Source organism: Rhipicephalus microplus, chromosome 4, assembly GCF_043290135.1.
Source record: "Rhipicephalus microplus isolate Deutch F79 chromosome 4, USDA_Rmic, whole genome shotgun sequence".
NCBI lineage: Eukaryota > Metazoa > Arthropoda > Arachnida > Ixodida > Ixodidae > Rhipicephalus > Rhipicephalus microplus.
Genome location: NC_134703.1, coordinates 215,014,732 through 215,038,567, shown reverse-complemented (window position 1 = coordinate 215,038,567; position 23,836 = coordinate 215,014,732). Strand labels below are relative to the sequence as shown.

General features: G+C 46.4%; 1 protein-coding gene across 9 annotated transcripts in view; it reads right to left on the bottom strand.

Moving 5' to 3' along the window:
- The window catches only part of LOC119172975 (cell adhesion molecule Dscam1-like), a 2,235,730-nt gene that overhangs the window by 1,615,066 nt on the left and 596,828 nt on the right, over nucleotides 1–23,836 (bottom strand). For all 9 annotated transcript variants that reach the window (XM_075891768.1, XM_075891770.1, XM_075891774.1 and 6 more), the window contains one exon: nucleotides 381–504. In XM_075891768.1, coding sequence (XP_075747883.1) covers nucleotides 381–504 — 124 coding nt within the window. The remainder of the gene's footprint in view (nucleotides 1–380; nucleotides 505–23,836) is intronic.

Sequence of the window (23,836 nt, the reverse complement as noted above, 5' to 3'; positions counted from 1 at the left end):
AGTGAGCGTCGACGCTTACCAGTGGTGCGCGCACTTTTCCTTTGCCGGCGCGACACGACGCTTTTAACGCGTAAGCACGCTCGTATGCGTGCCAGTGGTTCGGCCTTCAGTTTGGACGTTGTAGGTATGATATATGATGCCTGTGATGTAAAGAATCAGCTACAGTTTAGTCATGTGCGCATAATCATTTGTCTCTGTTCTCCTTGCGCGCAAAAGCCAAAGCCAACTAACCAAACTTTCAGCTGAGCACAGTGATATTTGCAAATTGTGATTTGCACGGAGTTTTTACTAATGAATGAACTTGTTTTTAAGGTGTTAAAAGAGTAATCATTTATAGATAGAGTGGGGAAAGCAGTAGAATCGCTGACAGTAAGACTTACATCCAAGTTTGAGCCACGCAGTGCCTTGTGCAGAGTCCCGCTCATTTCGCACAAGGCATTGATAAATACCGGCGTCTTCTCTGGAGACAGACTGCACCATCAGGGAGCGGCCATCAGGCGAAACCTGCATGCATGAGTCAAGTTTATCACAACTTAGAATGTGAGGTGCAATGACTATCCGAAAAAGTTGCGCTCTATGCATATGCTCACAAGAAAAGGCAAAAGATAAATAAAGAACTATGCGCAAGCGCGTCACAGCTCTCTTCTATGGCCACTTTTGTCATATGAAGAAAGTTAATAGTTCAGCGTGAACCAACTCGTTCTCAATGAGGTAGTTTTGAAGTGCCATCATTGGTGACTTCCAAGTGCGGCTGTGCTAGGTACAGAGGAAGGAGTACTAAGCCCTGACATCAAGTATGTAAGACAGCCAGATTGCAAACACCCGAACAGCCTCTTAGGGCGGGAGAAGATAAACACTTCTCAATGGTCACCTCGTGGTGCGTTGTTTTGCGAATGTTGCTCCTTTGGCGCGTTCTTCGGAGAAAGCTGCGCAATGCCCAGATGTTTTGTATACTCGTTGCGAATCGCGTGCACTGCCAAAGTACCTGGTGTCCCATTTCACGTACGTTCGATTCATGTCCGATTACTAATGCATAATATTTGCATGTGAAGGTCTTGGCTGCTGTGCTCTCTGTTGTTTCTTACTTATTGTGGCAACTGTGAAGACACGCGAACTTTTTGTTGATAAAGCAGGCATTGTATCGCGTTTTTAGAACTTGTGTCGTTCATCGGGAAAGAAAATAAACTTCTCTTGTTATCGAACTACGAGTGTATGTGTTGTGCACAGTGCGCTTTACGTGTTAGTTGTGTGCACACTGGAATTGCAAACATTACGCGCAAGATTGGTATAAAACTACAGCGGTGTCTTTTAGTCAACAAAAACTGCAATTTGTTGCTTTAGCATTCATTCCTTCACCCTTGTACCAAATGAAAAAAACAAAGCAAAATAAATTCTCGGCTACCTTGGTGGAGACGCGTTTCCTTTTTGTGTTAAACTTATTCCTGAAAAGGGGAATCTGCTATGCTTTTTAATCATTTCTTGCTCGGACGCTGACACTCGGTAAGGCTCACGGTAAATAGAGTCACCAGTGTTGATTCGGTGCCTTGCAATCTTAGTCTGGCCCAAGGGACCAATATGGAGGTCAAAAAAGTCACTCTATGAGGCCTGAATCCGGCAGAGAGCGTCGGCCTGGTAAGGCGAAAAGTCCAATCCTAGCATATTTCGAAAAATAGCCTCGTCCGAACTGGGAAACTAGTGTGAGACTGCGCCTCGACCAAGAGCAGATACAGCGACAACACTGACGTCCTCATCTACTATGGCAGTTAGTTGGGCTAGAGACATCTGGCAAAGCAGCACTTGAGCGGTGAAGCTAAAAAAGTAGTGGAAGCAACACACAATTATTCACTATGGTTGCGATGGCAGGGGTATATAGCAACTGCACATCAGTCGAACGTCAGTAATCAGCGTAACGATGTCATCGCCGTCAAGAACGCAAAGGGCTGATGACAAACACACGTACGTGACAGCTCGAGGTCACAGGCTAATAAAAGTGGTTAGGTTCTAGCGGCTTGCGGGCTTTTGAGAGTAGTCGGCAAAGTGTGGGAGATCGAGGCTGAGTGTTCCAGAAGAATAGCCAATGAAGGCTTAGCGAGCCAAAAGGAAATCAAAGCAAATTTATTTATCGTTCAGTTATCGGCCATTTATCGAACGTAGCGGGATAGTGTACAGTGGCAAAACGGTGCTACCATACATTGTGAAGCTCTTTTTTACAAGTCCCTTTTCTATTAGCATCTTACCCATTCTTTTCGTATGGTGGACTACAACAACACGAACTTGCAAAAACACGGACGGTTCGGTCTAGGGAAGTTTGACAGGTGCCTTTGTCATGCCATCTCGATCAATCACCGTCAAATTCAAGACATCACACGTCACGACATCTACGATATCTGAGCTCGCAGCTCTTCGAGCCGCTGTGGAGTTTGTTACGCAAAAATCCCCTAGTAGATAAGCCATTTTCTGCGACTTCAAGGCAGCCCTTCAATGCAGCCCTTCATTCCGTGTTGTTATTTTCCTTTTTTTGAAATTAGGGATTCATTTGTTCTGATGCATGGTATTTGAGTTTGCACCGCTGTCTGTTTGTCCATGCTGTCGAGTTCGAAGGTGCTTGTGGGTCTCTGTCAAGCTCCATCTTTTGGATAGAAGCTTTTAATTGCAGTAATCTTTTGTCAACTGTAATGATGAGACACCAGTATAATAATAATAATAATAATAATAATAATATTTATAATAATAATAATAATGAGAATTCTTTGCTGAAAAAGTTGATGTTTAAACTTTTTTACACTGTTTAAAAGTTAAACAGTGTAAAAACACTGTTGCACAGTGTTAACACAGTGTGTTAACACTGTTTAAAAGTTAAACTCGAGAGCAACAAAACAGATGAGACACAGGAACAGCACCCAACTTGTCATCTGCACCTTGTCTGTTCTTTTTTCTTTTCGCGAAGCATTTCTTAGTGAACTTCGGTGACTTTGAGCGTGTCTATCTATCTATCTATCTATTTATCTATCTATCTATCTATCCACCTACGACTTTCAGCTCTCCTGGCCGTTTCCATAATGGCTTAACATGACTGTATGACGAGCATAAGTGACTAGTCGTAACATGAAAGTAATGACATGTATGTCATGAATTTCATGATTTACCTTTCATGGTCTTGCTGCTCTTGTGGTGCTTTTGGCCATACGACATGTTGCAAAACTGGTATGGTGTGCTGTGACTACATGGTGAACACAAGTGACACGTTCAAACATGATAATTATGACATGCGTGTCATGTAACAACGTGTATACATGTCACACTCACGATGCGCTCACGGCCGTTTTGCTAGCTTCACTTATATCAAATTTGGTATTACGTGGCGTGAATGGACGACGAACGTAATTTTCATGTCCAAACATAATAATAATGACATGCATGTCATGTAAAACATGACTTGATGCTACGCTAATAGCGTGCTCGCGGCCATTTCATTAGTTCCATATATTCTATCTATCTAGCCGCCTACGGCTTTTAGCTCTCCTGACCGCTTCGATAATGGTATTGACACCGAACTAGGTATGCCATAACATAACTATATGTAGAGCATACTTAAATAGTCATAACATGATATTATGGCATGTATGTCATGAATGTCATGATTTATTTTCATGGTCCTGCCGCTCTTGGTGTGGTTTCGTGCACATGACATGTTGCAAAACTAGTATCGTATGACATGATTGCATGGCGAACACAAGCGAAAGACCCTGACATAAAAACCATGACATGAGTGTTATGTAACAACATGACTACAGGCCACGCTCATGATGCGCTCAAAGCCGTTTCGCTTGCGTAACATGTACCGAATTCGGTAATACGGTACGTGAATTAATGACAAAGTTATGCGGCTTGTGCAAGCATAATACTCATGAGATGCGTGTCATGTAACAACATGACCACATGCTACGCTCATGATGCGCTCGCGGTCGTTTCGCTAGCTTCACATGTACCTAACTCGGTATTACGCAACGCGAACGAATGATATAGGGAAATGACACATCCAAACACAATCACGACGTGCGTGTCCTGTAACAACATGACTACGTGTCAGACTCAAGATGCACTCGTGGCCGTTTAGCTAGCTTCACATATGCCAAATTTTCTATTACTTGACGCCAATAGATGTAGAAGGTATGTGACTGGTGCAAACATGATTATCATAAAATGCATGTCAAGTGAGAAAATGACTACATGCCACAATCAAGGCACCAATACATTTCAACGTGACGTGATGCGCGTGCTCGCTGGCGTTCATTTCGTCGCGTCACGCCGGCGTTGCCACACCAGTTGCGGTCCTGCAATTTACTCGCAGGCGCGCGCCGCGCTGCGTTGCTTTGACACATGCACGTATAGGGAAGACCCGCTCAAGTTTGCCCGGCGACGCCAGCGCTTGCCTTTCCCCTGCCAGAAAAAGCGCACGACAGTAGAGCCTTCCGACCCTTCCGCTCCCTTTGGCTTCCACGCATTTGCGAAGCACGCACTGCACGTGAAACGTCCCTCGTTCCGCGATGTCACTCCAACAGAAAAGGGGATGACATCGCTGCGTCGTCAACTTTCACAATAACCATGCAAACACGAAGAGGTCGACTCCGCCAGTGAAATTCTACCGATTCCCAAACCGATGGTACGAAACAAGCAGACGACAGAAATGGATTAAAGCAGTGCGCCGAAAAAAGTATGTAAACAATTTTTTTCATAAACATTAGCACGCGCACAATACATTCAAAATTACGTGTGTTAATTCGAGCGTCACCGTTTCTCTAATCTATCAAGTTACTGGGAGATGCACGTCCCCATCTTAAAAGTAAAGATTTTCAACGCCCGCCTTTAGAGCACTGTTAAAAAATAGTGAATAAATATTTTTTGCTGCTACTATTATTCGGTATTGTTGGGGACGTAGTAGTTGAAGCTGTGTGCACATGTGGTATTGGTAATGTGTTGTTATATATTTTTAAATCTACGTAGCGCCGACGGAAGTGTGTGGTTGCCAAAAGCTTGGACAACAATCAAAAAAGAAAAAAATGGATTAGCCGTTGTTGCACGTCCGTTGGCAGATACAGTGAACTAGTTGTTACTGAGTGTGCAGGGGCAGCCCGAACAACACGGTGCGTTTTTGATACGTGACCAAGATAAAATGCCTTTATAGCAATGCGCTCTTCCCCTGCAGATTAGACACACACACAAAAGCTTGTCTGAAAGCTGGGCGCTCATCATGACGGTACGCACGCTGTTCGTGAACTCAAGGTACCCGCGATGAGAACGGTGATAATGCAAGGAAGGACATGCGAGATAGATGTCAATTATTGTTGTGGGTCAGAAAGAAGCCCCAAATAGACCATTTATTTTTGAAGTGTTGTGTATACACCGCACGATAACTTGGGTGCGTGCTAGTAAATTAAGGTATCCCCACTAATAGCAGTCACAGCGCAACAACCGCTTAACCTAAAGCACGAGAAGCGGCCTTACGCATCCATAGTGCATAGTACACAGAGTAAACCAAATAAAACAAGTATATAATAATGAACGTACAGAAAGTTTTATTCACCTCTAACGTCGTAAACAGCGTCGTCTTTCACTTGCGAAACGCACTTCGCTCTGACGAGGACGGCGTCGTCTGCTACAACTTGCTTCGCTGCCCTTTTACTAAATTGCTGCCACGAAAAAAAAATCCTCAATTCCGGCATCCTAATAAATGCGGACAAAGCGCACTGCACGCGACGCGAAACTCTCAAAAACACGTGCAGAACGCACGCAGCGCGCGAGCAAAGAAACGCATTTTCAAGGCAGGTTCAATGGGACAGCGGAGGGGCGAAGACTCGGGTAACTAGTTTTCTCCCCGCATTGACTGACAGCGCCACGCTCCGCAGCGCCTCCCTCGGCGTGGGTCTCCCCTATAAGCACAACCGGCGTCCCTCCGTCACAAAAAGAGGGAGACACAGTGTTGTCTGGATAAGGCATTGGCGTGAATTTCGCGCCGGTAGCCGTAGGGCAGCGCCGACAGGAGCTGGTCGCGTCATTCGCCCCTGGTGTCAGTCACACTATAGCGTTCTCGTGTTTTGCTAACGTAGCGTCGCTCTGCCCAGCGTGCGCGCTTGTTAACGCTACATTGGAGTTTATTTGGTCTTTCATAATGCACTCGCGACCGTTTTGCTAGCTCCACATATACCAAATTTGGTGTTATGTGACGTCAGTGAATGACGATACATATGACTGGCGCAAACATGGTAATCCTGACACGCGTGTCATGCAAGAACATGACAACTTACCACGCTCGTAGCGTGCTTGCGGCCGTTTTGCTAGCTCCACGTATAAAAAAATTTAATATCACGTAACGTGAATAGATGACAGAGGTAAGCGAAACGTTCAAATATGATAATTTTGACACGTTAGTCATGTAAGGCATCATTTACCTACACCTCGTAACGTTTTGCTGATTTTAAAGTGACATATCAACCTTTCTCATTCGTGCTTCGCATATTATCGATTCCCACTGTGCGTGGGATCTGCCAAATTTTTAGGATGGTGTCAGTCTTTGTCCCAACGCTTGCCGCCGCCGACTAAAACTTGATGTTTCCAGTCCCTGTTTCTACGGTAACAAACGCCATGTTGGTTCTCGCGACCAAGCATTCTTGCTCAGCCGCACGGCACCAGCTTCACGCTGGCACGTGTGTGCAAGCTGTGGTATGATCTGCGTTAGAGTGCCCTGTATACCTAACTTCAGCAACGACACTATGCCAGCGCTAAGCGCACCTACAAATACTTTGGAGTGTAAATGTCAGAGTTCTGCGTGCCGCAATGCGAAACCATTTGGAGTCTGTTCCGCTTCCCCACTTGCTTTAGCCGACGTAAGCGCTGTCCGCACGGACCGACCGACCGACCGACTGACTGACTGACGACCGCACGAAAGGACGCACGGAGAGATGGACAGGTGGACGCACGCACAAGAGCACGGAAGTGCGAACGGACGCACAAACGGTGAAGCGGACAGACAGACAGACAGACAGACAGACAGACAGACAGACAGACAGAGAGAAATGCAGGCAGGCAGGCAGACAGGCAGAGAGGCAGATAGACAGAATAACTCACAGACAGAAGCAAAGACGGAAGGACAGACGGACGAACGGATGGATGCATGGACAAAAGCATTGACGGATGGAAGCAAGAACGAGCGGATGGACGGAAGCACGAATGGACGGATGCATGGACGGACTGATGCACAATTCGCCCAACTCATCATCCTCCCCTCCATGGATACGCTTTGATTTTTTCCTGTTCTACAAAATGGCGGTAAACTTGAGAAAACAACCCTCCAGCTTTCAGAACTGGTTATATATAAAAAAAATTGGTAGATCCCACGGACAGTGGGAATCGTAAATATGCAAAGTAGGAATAAGAATTAATGATATGTCACGTTAAAGTTAGCACAAAGTTAAGAGGTGGAGATAAATGATGCCATTTATGACTTCTGTGTCATGATTATCATGTTTGGATGTGTCGTTTGCCTTCGTCATCTATCCACGTCATGTGATACCAAATTTAGCTTATATCGATCTAGCGAAACAGCCGCGAGCGCGCTATGAGCGTGGTGTGTTGTCATGTTCTTACATGACGCGCATGTCAGGATTATCATGTTTGCAGCAGTCATTTACTTTTTCATTCATTTACGTCACGTGACACTAAATTTAGTATAGGTGGAGCTAGCAAAACCACCGCGAGTGCATTATGAAGGGCCCCATTCTACTCCTACGTAGCGTTGAAGCGCACGCATGCTAGGTACAGCGACGCTACGTTAGCAAAACGCGAGCACTCTATACTCTGACGCCAGGCGTGACCTGCGTTCGTCGGCGTGTCCGACAGCAACCGGCGCGAAATGCGACAAGCTGCAGTTCGCGCCGACGCGTTACCCAGACAATACTGTGTCTCCTCGTTTTGTGACAAAGGGAGGCCGGATGCGCTGAAACGCGCATGCGTCAAAGGAACGCAGCATGGCGCGTGCCTGTGGCGGGACCGGTGCCTGGCATGGCAACGCCGGCGTGACGCGACGAAATGAACGCCGGTGAGCACGCGCACAGTGTCATGTCTAAACGTATTGGCGCCTTGATTGTGGCATGTAGTCATGTTCTCACATGGCACGCATCTCATGATTATCCTGTTTACACCAGTCACATACCGTCGTCATCCATTGGCATCACGTATTACCGAATTTGGCATATGTGAAGCTGGCAAAACGGCTGCGAGTGCATCATGAGCGTGGCATGTAGTCATGTTGTTACATGACACGCATGTCATGATTTCCTTGTTAGGGTCTGTCGCTTGTGTTTGCCGTGCAATCATGTCATACCATACTAGTTTCGCAACATGCCATGTGAACGAAACCACTGCAAGAGCTGCAGGACCATGACATGTAAATCGTGACATTCATGACATACTTGTCATGATTTTCATGTTATGACTAGTCAAGTATGTTCTTCATACCGTCATGTTATGTCATCCAAGTTTGGTATTGATACCATTATCAAAACGACCAGGAGAGCTAAAAGTCGTAGGTGGCTAGCTAGCTAGCTAGCTAGCTAGATAGATAGATGGATAGATAGATAGATAGATAGATAGATAGATAGATAGATAGATAGATAGATAGATAGATAGATAGATAGATAGATAGATAGATAGATAGATACGCTCAAACTCGCCCAAGTTCGCTAAGAAATGCTTCGCATTTAAAAGAAACCACAGTCTTCTCAATAAAACCCACACTATCTTCCATGTAAATGAGCGGCCGCTGAGAACCAGCATGGTGGCCCCTCATGTATGGCGGCCATTGCAGCCTGCTGTAAGCAACCATGACCAAACTTGTCACCACCTCAAAAAGCGGAGACGCGTAAACGAGAAGGCTCCCTAGTGCCGCCGTGCCACACCGGCAAACGAGAAACGCCGGTACCGAGTGCATTAGCGATATATGTAAGGCGCGTCTGAAGGTGCACCGATGACGTATTCTGTTGAACGCCCACTTTCTGTCACCGCGAACCAAGAGGTCGTGTGTTCAATTTCTTCGTCCTCCGAATTCGCCCAACTTTTTTTACAGAGGATTGTCTTTCTTGGGCACCTTCGACGGAAAAAATTTGGTCTGTCTGTCTGTCTGTCTGTACATTTGTCTGTTTGTCTGCCTTAAACGTTACCTCAAAGGGCACCAGACGGCCAACCCCATCAGCAGCAACCACCAATATTGCTCAAGGTATAGCGTTCATACTTGTGCAATTGTCAACTAAAAAATGATTATTGCGCCTATCTGAGTTGCCATAAATACACGTCGATGTTTTGTATGTCTGCTTTTATACTAAAAGAGGCACACAAGAGTAAGTTTAAGGACCGTATGAATTATCGCGCTATGCTGACACTGCAACTCGATGCTCAAAAAGGTAGGTGTTTCCAACGCTTTGATACGACGACACGGAGGTGGCACCGGCCCGTCGCTTTGCGTTCTACCCCTTATCACCTCCGAGACTGGCGCGCATCTCTGTCTGTGGGGGCGCACACCTTCGTTTTCGAAGATAACTGCCAGATGGTGCTCGTTCCTACCGTGCCTGGTTTTTAGGGCCAGGGAGGGCAAAATAGACTTTAAGCGGGTAGAATTAACTAGAAGGTGGTTATCTGATTGGTGGCTGAAGTCAAAGCACGAGTATAAATCTAGTGTTTGGTTCATTAGGTAGTACGGCTTGGTGGCGCTAGCCACAGCATAATATAAAGGGTACAGCCATATCCATCCATCTATCCATCCATCCTCGATGCGCTTGTTCGCCTCCCCTACACGCTCGAAGCATTCTAACGCAGTGCCTCGAGAAAACCATTCACCGATGTTTTTGCTCAGAACATCGAATAAACGTTATGTTCTGTCTGTTCAGACGCCAGACTATCGTCTTTCGACGACATCTGCAGTGGAACATACAGATTCGGGCCAATTTTTTGTATTCTGTTCTTTTCAAAAACCTTATATCTGAGACGGAACTGCGACAGTGGAGTTTTTTAGGCCCTGACTTAAAGGTTTTCGTGTTAAAATGCACTTCCGGAAAATGAAGTCGGAATCGTGGCTCAAGTCGCAGTCACATGTTGCGTGATAATCAAGCCTGACCAGTTATTATTGTCACGGGGTCGTGACGTGGCCGAAGAAAGGAGACTTTGTGTTGGAATTTAACTGTTTATTTGGGCGAACCTGTGCCCGGTAAACGGAAAATTCGATTACAGTAGCAGTCTTGGACTGATAGCGGTGAACGGCGCATCGGCCGTCGATCAACTACTCAGAAGCGGTGAAGTGCGTCGGCATTTATACTCTTGCCATCGAATTCTCTAGTGTTATCGCTGGTGGTGGCGTAGGTTCCAGAATAATCTGTACAGTTCGCTGAGTGGGCGTGATCATATCAAAATGATCTACTAAAGTGCGGAAGCTTCTTGAAAACTGCAGGCGCGCTTTGCGCTGAGAATTGTGTTGTGTTTTGGGGCGATAACAAAACTTGAGAAATAGAACGTGGCATTGCCCTCCTCTGAAAAAGGCATCGTCCCGATGCGTTAACTAAGATGAAGGTACAACAATAATGCAAGAAAGTACAATGAATAAATAAGATACAATAATAATACAAAACACACTGCTTCAGTTTGTTCACGCGCATGAAACGGCTTGAGGCGCGCGACAGGGACGACTTCAGGTCGCGACTGGCTTCGTTGAGAGTGCGTGATGCCGTCGGGAACAACCTCGTAATCAAGTGGTCCGAGACGTCGAACCGCCCTCTACGGTCCGAAGTACCGTCGAAGAAGCTTTTCACTTAGTCCACGTCGGCGTATCGGCGTCCACACCCAAACACGTTCACCGGGCTGGTATTCCACGAAGCGTCGTTGAAAATTGTAACGGCGGCTGTCGGTAGTCTGTTGATTCTTGATACAGAGACGCGAGAGTTGTCGGACTTCTTCGCCGCGTTGAGGGTACTCACTCACATCTAGGTTTTCTTCGTTGCCGACGTTGGGTAACATGACATCGAGCGTCGTTTCAGGGCTCCTTCCGTAGACCAATTTGTATGGAGATATCTGCGTCGTCTCCTGCACCGCCGTGTTGTATGCGAAGGTCACGTACGGAAGAATGGCGTCCCACGTCTTGTGTTCAACATCAACGTACATTGCCAGCATGTCGGCTATCGTCTTGTTTAGCCGCTCGGTTAGGCCGTTGGTCTGTGGGTGGTACGCTGTCGTCCGGCGGTGGTTTGTGTGACTGTATGCCAAGATCGCTTGAGTTAAGTCGGCACTAAATGCCGTTCTTTGTCGGTGATAAGGACCTCCGGGGCGCCGTGACGTAGGACGATATTTTCAACGAAGAACTTGGCTACCTCGGATGCACTGCCTTTTGTCTGGGCTTTTGTCTCGGCGTAGCGGGTGAGGTAGTCGGTAGCTACCACGATCAATGTGTTTCCGAAAGCTGACGTTGGGAATGGCCCCAGTAGGTCCATACCAATCTGCTGGAAAGGTCGGCGAGGTGGTTCAATTGGCTGCAAAAGTCCTGCTGGTCTTGTCGGTGGTGTCTTGCGTCGCTGACGGTCCCGGCATGTCCTCACATAACGAGTGACGTCGGTGGTGAGACGTGGCATATAGCACCTTTCTGGTATCCTCGCGAGCGTGCGAGAAACACCGAGGTGCCCTGCCGTCGGATCATCGTGCAGGGCCTGCAGGAGTTCTGGTCGCAGAGCTGAAAGCACCACAAGGAGATACTTGGCTCGAAGTGGTGAAAAGTTTTTTTTTTTGGAGAAGGCCGTTTCGCTCGAAAAACGACGCAAGTGCGCGCTTGAATACCTTTGGGACTTCGGTGGTCCTGCCTTCGAGGTATTCTATTAGGGCCTTAAGTTCCGGGTCGGTCCGCTGTCGTTCAGCGAAGTCGTCGGTAGTTATTGTTCCCAAGAAGTAGTCATCATCCGAGTCGTCGGGTGGTGGTTGGTCGACAGGCGCGCGAGAGAGACAGTCGGCGTCGGAGTGGTTCTTGCCGGACTTGTAAACGACGGTAATGTCACATTCTTGAAGTCTTATGCTCCATCGTCCGAGGCGATCTGAAGGGTCCTTCAAGGGGGCTAGCCAACATAAGGCGTGCTGGTCGCTTACAACTTTGAAGGGTCTGCCGTAGAGGTAGGGGCGAAATTTTGACGTAGCCCAGATGAAGGCGAGGGACTCCTTTTCTGTTGTGGAATAATTGACTTCTGCTTTGGATAACGATCGGCTGGCGTAACTAATAACCCTTTCAAATCCGTCAGCCTTCTGCACAAGAACGGCCCAAAGACATACGCTGCTTGCGTCAGTGTGTATTTCTGTTTCGGCGAATTCTTCAAAATGGGCAAGTAACGGAGGCGTCTGGAGGCGATGTTTAAGCTCCTGGAAAGCGTGTTCCTGCGGCGTTTCCCACTTGAACTCCACGTTAGCCTTTGTAAGGTTAGTGACAGGATAGGCGATGCGGGCGAAGTTTTTCACGAACCGCCTCTAATAAGCGCACAGGCTAAGAAATCGGCGCACCGCCTTTTTGTCAGTGGGTGGCGCGAAGTCGGCGATGGCAGCTGTTTTCCGTGGATCGAGACGACTTCCAAAATTGGTAATCACGTGCCCTAGAAACAAGAGCTCTTCATACGCAAATCTGCACTTTTCTGGTTTCAGTGTGAGTCGGCACGTTTTGATGGATTGAAGTACAGCTTCCAGGCGCCAAAGATGCTCGCCGCAACTCGACGAAAACACGACAACGTCGTCCAAGTACACAAAGCAAGTCTGCCACTTCAATCCTGCCAGTACTGTATCCATAACGCGTTGAAAAGTTGCAGGCGCTGAGCAAAGGCCGAAGGGTATCATCTTAAACTCGAAGAGGCCGTCTGGTATTATATTCATCGTCTTCTCTCGGTCTCTTTCGTCGACTTCGATTTGCCAATAGCCAGTCTTGAGGTCCATTGACGAAAAGTACTTGGTGTTATGGAGCCGATCACGTGCGTCGTCTATTCGTGGGAGAGGATACACGTCCTTGTGATTTTGTTCAGGCGACGGTAATCGATGCAGAAACGTAGGGTCCCATCCTTTTTCTTCACTAACACCACGGGGGATGCCCATGGACTCTTGGACGGCTGGATGATGTAGTCCCGCAGCATCTCATCAACTTGTCTCTTCATGGCTTTACGTTCTCGCGTCAAAACCCTGTATGGACACTGATGGAGTGGTGTGGCATTTTCTTCGGTTATGATGCGATGTTTCGTGATTGGGGTCTGCCGAATTTTTGATGACGATGAAAAGCAATCTTCGTATTGCAAGAGCAGGGCCTTGAGCTGTTCTCGCTTATGGTTCGGAAGTCTTGGATTGACGTCGAAAGCTGTGGGAGGGGCTTGGTTCCTCTGAGCAGGTTCCGCAGAATCTGTGAGGGCGAAAGCACTGGTGGCGTCCACTATTTCTTCGATGTATGCGACCGTTGTTCCTTTCTTCACATGTTTGTACTCACTACTGAAATTCGTGAGCATAACCGTTGCTTTTCCTCCTTGCAGCTCTGCAATTCCTTTTGTGACGCAAATATTTCGGGTGACTAACAGATGCTGACTGCCTTCAACGACGCCTTCCAAGTCAGGTAATTTAGAAGCGCCGACGTAAATAATGACGATGGTGCGAGGTGGAATGGTGACTTGTTCTTCCAGCACATTCAAGGCATGGTTTCCTGATGGCGTGCGCGGTGGTAGTCATTCTTCTGCGGGTAACGTCATCGATTTTGTTCTTGGGTTGATGACAGCCCCATGGCGGCATAAGAAGTCCTCACCAAGGATGACATCTCTCGAGCAACGCTGTAGGACTACGAAGTCTGTAGGATAAATACGGCCGTTAATGGTGACTCTCGCTGTGCAGATACCTTTAGGCGTTACGAGGTGACCTCCGGCTGTGTGGATTTCAGGGCCTTCCCAAGCTGTCATAACTTTTTTTAACTTGGTGGCGAACGACCTACTGATGACGGAATAGTCGGCTCTAGTATCGACGAGAGCGGTGACACTGTGGCCGTCGATAAGAACGTCGAGATCGCTAGTTCGCCGTCTCGCGTTACAGTTAGGGCATGGCGTCGGGTCACGGCTGCGTCGGCTTGTTCCGCTGCTTCCATGTTGCGTCGTCAGGCCACCTTCGGTAAGTGAGCTTTGACCGTCAGGGCTATGCCAGGTTGGCGTTGTGTTCGGAAAGCTTCGTCGCGTCGTCGTCGTTGTCGGAGGATCTTCAGTAGTTCGTCGCACAGCAACCGCACCTCCATCGGTTGCTGCCCTTAGTTTCCCTGATACGAGCTAGAAGACCGGCCCCGCGTTGGGCCAGAGTACTGTCGGTGGTGCGGTGACATGCAGCGGCTGGGCGACGGCGAACGGGAAGGACTTCATGGTGTCCATTCAGTTCCTGCCAGGTAGTCGGCGATGTCACGTGGCCGTTCTCCTGGCTGTGGACGCGGTGCATTGACGGCGAAGCCACGCAGTCCCATCTGTCGGTACTGGCAACGGCGGTATGTGTGTCCGGCCTCGCCGCAGTGGTAGCGGAGCGGGCGGTGGTCGGGGGTGCGCCAGACGTCTGTCTTCCTCGGCGCACTGCGCTGGGCCGCTGGCGAACGGTAGGACGTCGGTGGGGGTGGTGGCGGTGGTGGCGTCTGGCGACGGAAGTGCGATGAGGCAGCGTTTTAGCGTGCGCGTGGAGGAAGGGCGTGGCGGTGGGCTGCAGCAGCATAGCTCATGGCTTGCAGCCGAGGCTCTTCAGACTGAGGAACGCCCAGCGATTGCTGGATCTCCTGGCGTACGACGTCCACGATGGATTTCACGTGAGGCTGCGCTGAAGGAAGTAATTTTCGCAGCTCTTCTTGCACGATCGCTCATATCGTCTCACGCAAGTCAGTGGTTGCAAGCCCTTGAATGGCGGCGTAGCTTGTAGACGAGAAGCTGCGGTTATATTGCCGCGTGCGCATCTCGAGCGTCTTCTCTATCGTAGATGCTTCCGAAATGAATTCGGCGACCGTCTTTGGTGAGTTTCTGATCAGCCCGGCGAAGAGTTCCTGCTTTACTCCTCGCATGAGCAGACGGACCTTCTTCTCTTCGGACATGTCGGAGTCAGCGTGGCAGAAAAGTTTTATCATGTCTTCCGTGAATAGCGCTTTGTTTTTGTTTGGCATCTGCATGCGGGTTTCGAGAAGAGCTGCGGCGTTCTCCTTGCGCACCACACTTGCGAAAGTAGTGAGAAATCTGGCGCGAAAGACGTCCCACGTTTTAAGGCTTCACTCTTGAATTTCGAACCAGGTCCGAGCAGCATCTTCTAAGGCAAAATACACATGCCGGAGCTTGTCATCGTCTGTCCAGTCATTGAAGGCGGCGACGCGGTAAAACCTTTCAATCCAGCTTTCTGGGTATTCCAGTGGCGAACCGCGGAAAGTTGGCGGCTCTTTGGGTTGTCGGAGCAGGAGTGGTGCAGGCTGCACGGGGGCGGTCATGGTTGCAGTAGTTGATGACGGGATCCGGGTCTGCCTGGCTGCTTCAGGAAGGGGCCCGTACTCTGGTTGTAGTCCCCTTTGCCACCGGCTTGTTCGCTGTTCAGGGTTAGCGTCCGTGTCTTCTTTGCTGCTTGGGCTGGGGTCGCGGCTTGAAGGGGGCGTCCGGAACATCAAAGAAGCAGCACCTCCACCAGATGTCATGGGGACGTGACGTGGCCGAAGACAGGATACTTTGCGTTGGGATTTAACTGTTTATTTGGGCGAACCTGTGCCCGGTAAACAGAAAATTCGATTACAGTAGCAGTCCTGGACCGATAGCGGCGAACGGAGCGTGGGGCGTCGATCAACTACTCACAAGCGGCGAAGTGCGTCGGCATTTATACTCTTGCCATGAAATGTTCTACCGTTATCGCTTGTGGTAGCGTAGGTTCAAGAATAATCTGTACAGTTCGCTGAGTGGGCGTAATCTTATCGAAATGATCTACTAAAATCGGGAAGCTTCTCGAAAACTGCAGGCGCGGTTTGCGCTGAGAATTGTGTAGTGTTTTGGGGTGATAACAAAACTTGAGAAATAGAACATGACAATATTATTCATCTCTAATGCATAACTAAAGAAATTGAGGATTCTTGCGTTTTCCCTTTGTGAGTTGAAGGCAATAGCGATATCCTATGCCTAGTAGACCTGTGTGCCGGTTTCAAGTATTCTGGTGGTTGTGCGCTTGCGTTTCCACCTTTGGTGGCTCATGGGGGGGGGGGGTGTAGTTCTGAAGATTCAAGAGTTTGTTATGACGAGAAATAGAAACTTGTCGTTTGAATAAAAAAAAACAGTTTTCCCGAAAGTGCGAAGGAGTTATTCACAGCAGAATGACCGTATGTTATATATTTAAAAATACTAGTGAACGAGTTTCCGACACATAGCAGGTGTAAATACATAGGTTCAGCACCTTGAAAAAATACAATATACAAGACAGACGTTTACGCAATTTTCGCCCAATTTCTCAGAATCCAATTTGCGCAAAAGTCCATCAAGCTCAATCCAAAAAACGCACGTTCTGCAAAAAAGCAAACAAAAACAAAAGAAAATCAAAACAATTCTGAATTGATCTAACAGGGACAATATTCAGGAGGATCAAATCACCAGGTACGATATGCAGAATAAGCAACGAAGGATATGGGTGCTAGAACATTCGAACCAGTGTGAACTATGTTATTTATACAGGAGGGTGACACGATCGCAAGTGCGCCCATGTTCGAGATGGGTTGCAGCGATAAAACATGCACATGTGAAGTAGGCGAGAAGCGCTAGTCATAGCGAAGAAATATGTGCAGTATTGCATTTAATTTTTTAACAGATTTCAACAAAGTTATGTCATATGTGTGGTGAGGCGACCACACAACCAACGCATATTCGATTCTCACCAAAGCCTTATGCGCTGTATGTCAGCCCGCATTATTTTGTGATGTTGTTTAATGTGAATCGGAGACACCCAAGTTGTCGCTTGCTGTTGCGACGTGCGTGTGCCATTTGCAATTTTGTTTGAAAGTTATATTATTATATCTAAACTACATAACACCTACTCGACTTACACCGTCAATACTATATGTAAAATAAAATTGCTGTTTTCATTTTGAAAGGTGGTGACTACAGTTAGTTTAAAGTTTGATGTGTTTCGCTCTCGTTACAAAACGATAAAAAACAAAACAACAGATGGAATGGTACACTGCGCGTCGATTCGTGCACCTCAAGACTTTAAATGAAGTTTGGCACTCATTCATCCGTTCAGCGCACCCTCATCTTTAGTATTAAAAATTATCTACGGGTAATACAGTCATCTGGTAAATTAAGTATCGATTTCTTCTACATTTATTTTATAAAAAATACACGAAATCGGTCTCGGGGCTCTTGCCTGATGTGATATGCACATCAGATGACTTCGTGAGGTTAAACGTACGAAATTTTGAGCATGGCAGAAAGTCATATGTTATCCAAGCTTGGAGACGCAGAAATATTGTGAAAAGGCTAAACGTTTAGCCTGGCAAATCATCTGAAAGACTTCCAAACAGTCAATAAGTATGACATACTTGTTTTTGGTCGTTAAGGAAAGGAGCAATATTTCAAGTAATTTGAAGCAACTGTGTAACAGTAAAATAACCAGCTTGAAAACCGTACTGTGATCGTGAAAGTAAATTTAGTGCATCTGGCATTCCCCAATATATTTGTTAGTTGTACAAAGCTGGTACAAAGCAAAAACATTCACCTACAATTTCGTATTTGTTTGCTGGTTCTCGCACTTAAGTACGGGCACTACGTTTGATAATTTGAAAAGCTGGGAAACTGCTGCAGACATTATTCATTTTTTATTATTACAATCACACGGTCAGCCCAACATTAGGAATACTACATTAGAAACATAAGTGGAATACCACCTGGGCGAGATTGCTTCAACACCTCAAGAATCATTATAAGGTTATGTACTCCAGATCAGCTAAATCTAAGTTTATAAAGAGTACGAAGTTTGCTGCACGCGGAATCATAGGAGTGATGCTGTTGTCATGTGAAAAAAAAAACAGATTTGAAGTAATTTTTAGGTTCGTTTACTATAGCTTCAATAATGAAGGAGGACTGGCCATCAAGAGAAATTGATGAGGGCATAGACAATGCAGGACTATAATCGATATTTAGAACCTGGATAGATATTTTTTTCAAGTGCAGTGAGCGCAGTCTTAAAATAGTTGTTCTTAGGCTGCTGACTTTAACATCTAATTGACTTTTCAGTCTACTTAATAAATGAAGACGCTATCCGAACTACAATGCTCGCACAAGCGCTTTATGAGACGAGTGAGATAAATTGTATCTTTATGGTAGCATGCGTGTCTTGAGTTCCATTTATTATAATTTTGAGGCACATACACTGATAGGTATCATAACAAAACTTAAGAAGGAGCGCATCTACATTGCGAAATTTGCTGCAAAATTCAAGTTCTTTCAAGATTTGGCTAAAGATTCTAGTACAGAAGTGTCATCATTCATCAGCTTTCAGAAAGTTCAAACCAGTTTTGTTCTGAGGTCTTTCAGGAGCAGACGCTGTGTTTGAGGAGACTTCATCAGTTTTATGCTCAGAAAATCCTTCAATAACTTCGAATTTTACACCTTGAGACAGGAGCACGCCGCCCTGTAGCAAACTTAGTCTGCAGCAAACTTTTTTTCGTGTGATGTCGCGAAGCTCCAATACGACATCTCCCGAGAAGCAGGGTTCGTAGTGATATCACATCGTGTTGAAGAATACCCGTACTGTTCGCTGATGCCTGCTTAAACAGCGCGTTGGCAGCGTGTGCTATCACTCAAGACTACGTCTTGAGTGATCAGCAACTGCGAACGTGAATTATCAAGACTACGTCCTTATAATTCACGTTCGCAGTTGCGGATCGAGCGAGACAGCTTCCTACCTGAGTATCTCTTCATACTCCTCCGCCCAGCAAGACAGACAAGGCTTCCAACTGAGAAGCGATCTTTGGTAGGTGTCATTCGCTGAGTGATGTTATCGAATGCACCCTCCGTACAATGGAAATAGGCAGATTGTTTCATCTATGCTTCAGCAGTGTTCCTCACTAGTGCTCGCAATATTTTATCATAGGGAACAGCATACAATGTGTGTACAAAAGCAATTTATTTGGACTTTAACGGGACATGAAAGGGACAATGAAAGCATGCAGAGAGTGTCCGTATAGTGTTGCCATTTTACGGGCGTGTTGGTTAGCGGTACACGGCGCCCAATTGAGCTCTAAGAGACAGGGATATCAGCGAAAGGACAACACAGTGCGCCAACTTCAACAATTTTTATTTTTAGCAAACGCCAACGTATATATCTTTGCACAGTGGCGCCACCAGTCTATCCACTAGCCAAGCAGAAGAGCCCTTTCCCGATCTAAGAAGTGAACTGATGGTGCGCTTACCTTTTCTTTCAACTAGCAACCATGCGAGAGGTAGGAGCAGAGAGGCAGTAGTGCCTTATCTGCTCAAACCTTCTCATAATCTGAAGAAAATAGCTTGTCGGGTAGGCGTCAAAATAGTGTTCTCAGCACCACAAAAGCTTCGCAGGATAAGTCACTTGACGGACCTGCACCGCAGGCCAGCTGTCAGGTGCTCGAAGAACCATCGCGAACATTTTGTAGATTGTCTACAAGGAGTGGTTTATGGGCTTCCGCTGACCTGTGGTAATATTTTTACAGGTCAGACGGGTAGATGCCTTAACGATCGTCTTCGCAAACACAAGCTTAATGATAAAAAAGAATATTTATAGACATTGGTCAGTACATAGCGTGGAATGTGGTTGCACACGTTTGTACGAATCCTGCAGTGTACTGACGAAGCATAGAGACAAAGACATCCGAGAGATATTTGAAGCCAATGCTATCTTTCGCAAAGGCGACGCATGTGTAAGTGCACTGTCAGTTGACCTTTTAGATCGAGCAAGGGCGTTTCTGGTTGGCTAGTGGATGAACTGGTGGCACCGCTGTGGATGGATATATAGGTTGGTGCTTTCCGAAACAAAAAATTGTTGAAGTTAGCGAACTTACTTGTCCTCTCTCTGATGTCCCTGTCTCTTAGCGTTCAATATGTCGTCAAGTTCCGCATAGTACTTCCTACAAAAAATACATAGAAACCGTTAAAGTGGGCTGGCCTTTTTAATGGAGAGCTGCGCTGTCTTCGCTGTAATGTAATCGTCCATTAGCAGATTGAAACAATTCTAGCCTTTTCATTTGGCTTCGTTCACCATTAAACTGCACAACACTTTCTTCACAACAATTTTTACAGGATAAATCTCTTCGAAATTTCCGTGTTCATACAGCAGTTTGCAATGTGAGCAGTAAGGATTGAGGCTATCAGGATGTCGAGGTTGGGGGCAATGCTCTGTTACTTCGACTTGCGCATTTGTAAACTCACTAAATGCAACGAAATCAAAACTTCCTTGCGCATGATAATAAATTGGGACGCCAGGATCAACGGAGGGAGAGTAGGAGCAAATGCATGCCAAAGCAGGGTATAAAACAATTGAGAACTGATATTTCTTGTATATGGTCCATTCCAAAGCAGGTGCCCTAGTCATGTCGTAAAATATGAGGCAAACAGAACCACCGACAAAGACTTGAAAGCTTTAACCGACGTTTATTAGCGTCTGCATGAGCCCAAAACGTAAATAGAATGATTACTGGTCATCTTCTTCGAACGAGCTCAGCAGGTCGCTCGCCTGCACTTTTTCTTCTTCATATGCGATGAGTGCGGGAAATTCAACATTCGCGGCCATGCAGTGGTGTCACGCCTGTAGTTCTAGCGGGTACACCTGCCTTCGTGCCTCCCTAAATGAAATGTTTTGTTTTACTTTAATTGTGACAATTTCCTTTTCTTTTTTCCAGCATGGGCATGACCGCGAGTACGCGGCATGCTCCCCATTACAGTTCGCACAGTGAAGAGAGTTTTCACAGGCATCTGATGTGTGTTCTTCAGCACTGCATTTAGCGCAAGTTAGGCGGCCTCGGCAGTTCTGTGAACTGTGGCCGAATTGCTGGCATTTGAAACATCTGAGAGGGTTTGGTATATATGGCCTCACTTGAAGCCTGATATACCCAGCCTCAACGGAGTCGGGCAGTACACTTGAATTGAAGGTGAGTATCAGGTGCTTAGTCTGGACTTCTTTGCCATCACGCCTCATCCTGATTCTTTTCACGTTTATGACATTCTGTTCGCTGAAACTCTCCAGGAGTTCAGCCTTCGTCAGCCCTAACAGGTCATCATCTGAAACAACGCCATGGGTGGTGTTCATGGTTTGGTGTGGGGTTACTATTATTTTGGTATCTCCAAATTTCACTAGATTAGGCAGTCTCTCATAATGTTTCTGGTCGCGGAGCTCCAATCGAGGTCACCACTTGCCATTCTCGTTGCTTTATATCCTGGGCCAAAGATTTCCGTCAAAGACTTTGATACTAGAAAAGGTGAAAGTGTTCGCACTGATTTGCCGGGTGTGTCAACGTGGATAACATGGAATTGGGGAAAAATACTTTCTGGTAACCGAAAAACTGGAAAACTTCATCGGTGCGCCCTCTTTTCTGAGGGCGATCAGGGAGTGGGGGGAAGACACAAGGCATATGTAAATGTTTACTTTCAGCAGCGGCGCCAGCTAGCCACCATGGAGTCCTACAAGGGGACGCTGCAGTGTCTGTAAGTACAGGGCCCGCAGACGCCAGCTGTACGCCACCACTATAACCGAATATGGTGTATCCAAGGTAGGATAGCCACACAGGGTTAACCCTTGCCGCCAGGAAACAGGGAAGTCAACGGAAGTGAGTAGAGGACAGGAAAGATTTAAAGTTTGAGAAAAGACGAAGATGTGATGTGGAGACCGGAAAAGGCAACTGCCGATTCCCCCCGGCCGGGTCAATCCGGGGGTGCCGTCTACGTGAAGCCGGGGCCAATGGGGTGTGTTGCCTCTGCCGTGGGGCCTTAAAGGTCCAATCACCCAGCGTCGGCTCAACCCCCAGGATCCCCTTTCCCCCGGACACGGCAAAGCCACGCATGGCTAGGCGTGGGAGGGAGTCAAAACTCCCCCGTTAGCTCGGGTCCGTGGTGTCGCTACACACCAAACGCCTACTTGCCAGGCGCCCCTGCGGGGAAAGTATCCTCACCTATGACCACACCTGAGGTTGATGGGCTCAGCTTTTGTATGCAATTCCGCCAAAAAAACAGATAAGAAGTCGGTAAGTATTATAGTGAATGAACACTTAAAGTCCTCGAAAAAATTACCGATGCAGGATTTTTTTTTCAGAGTGTGAGGCACATGTACCAATAATATCTGTTTTTTTTACATTTATCCGCTCTAAATGCCTCTGCAGAAGGTATACTGTAATATATGGTAAGGAGAAATTTTCGCATAATTTGGACATATATCCTGAAATACGTTTTAAAGTTCTGGCTTTCATTACCGATGCAAAAACGTCACTCAGTGTAACACCTAATAGTCCAACAAGTGCTTCCACGAAGCCCAACCACGCTGCATGAAACCGAAGTAAATAAAATATAAAAACAACTCATAATAATGTATGCAAGAAAATAAGTTTTATTTTCATAGAATTACAATATATCTTTAAAAATTATTTCACATTTGGTATCCTAAATCTGCGCAATAGAGAGGAAAAGCTTGTTTCTAAGTAGAGGACAATACTGGCTGCGAATTTCGATAATCTAAGAACTAAAGTCAGCCTCTCTTTCAAAGAGTACAAAAGTACACAATTTAAAAGTCTGTGCACCAGAAAATAAAACACATACAAATTCTAATACGGGGCAAAACTGCTGGTGTCCTGAAAAGCTGCATGTATGTAGACTCTGTAAAAGATAATTAGTGATTTTCTCTGTATGCCTGATCGACTGCTGCACAGCCTTCGTAGGACCCTCCGTGCCAAAAAAAGGTGGTGATTACGCAATATTCCCAGATAGTTTAGTGGGTTCAAGTGTGATATGTTCTGCAGGTTACAGGTTATTCTAGATATTAGTGATTCGTTTTTGCAAAAGTAAACCTGTAATTGCGCTCTTTGAAAGATTATTAGTTAAATGAAGAGCCTGCCACCAATTATTAATTCCTCACTTACACGTTTGTTTTTGAATATATAGCGGTTGTATATTACTGTGTGAAACAAAATGATATATTGTCTGCATATACATGTGTTTATACTTCATCATGACTGGAAACAGTGCTTAGCAATATATTATAAAGAATAAGCGAGGTTACTGCTCCCTCAAGAAATCCTCGTAACCTGATATGGATATTTGAAGAAGGATACATTAATAGACAAGAAAAATCCCTCCTCAGTTAAAACCTCTCTAAACTAAATTATCATATAATTAAGGCTATCATAAAAGTTCAATTGATTCAACATTATTTTAGGTTCTACTCTGCCGTAAGCTTCTCACTGAGGAGATCATTGTGACTTTTTTTTCTTCTCTTTCTTTTTTACTCACGTGGGTCGGCACTATAGCGTGCGGAGCACGCATACCCTACAGCGTCGACAGGCGGACAAGGGCGTGCTTGATCGCACGCAGGTTTGATCACGACGTAGTCTGAGGCGCTGTTACAAGGTAACTTTCAATCGCTGAGAGGCTAACCTTTGAACTGAACTTGATCCGTACCGGCATTGATCGCGAGCGAAAATTTCCGTGCGTCACAATGTGTGTGCACCGTTCACAAAGTGTCACAATGTGTGTCACAATGTTCACAACAGCTACAATGTGTGTGCACCGTTCTTTTTTAT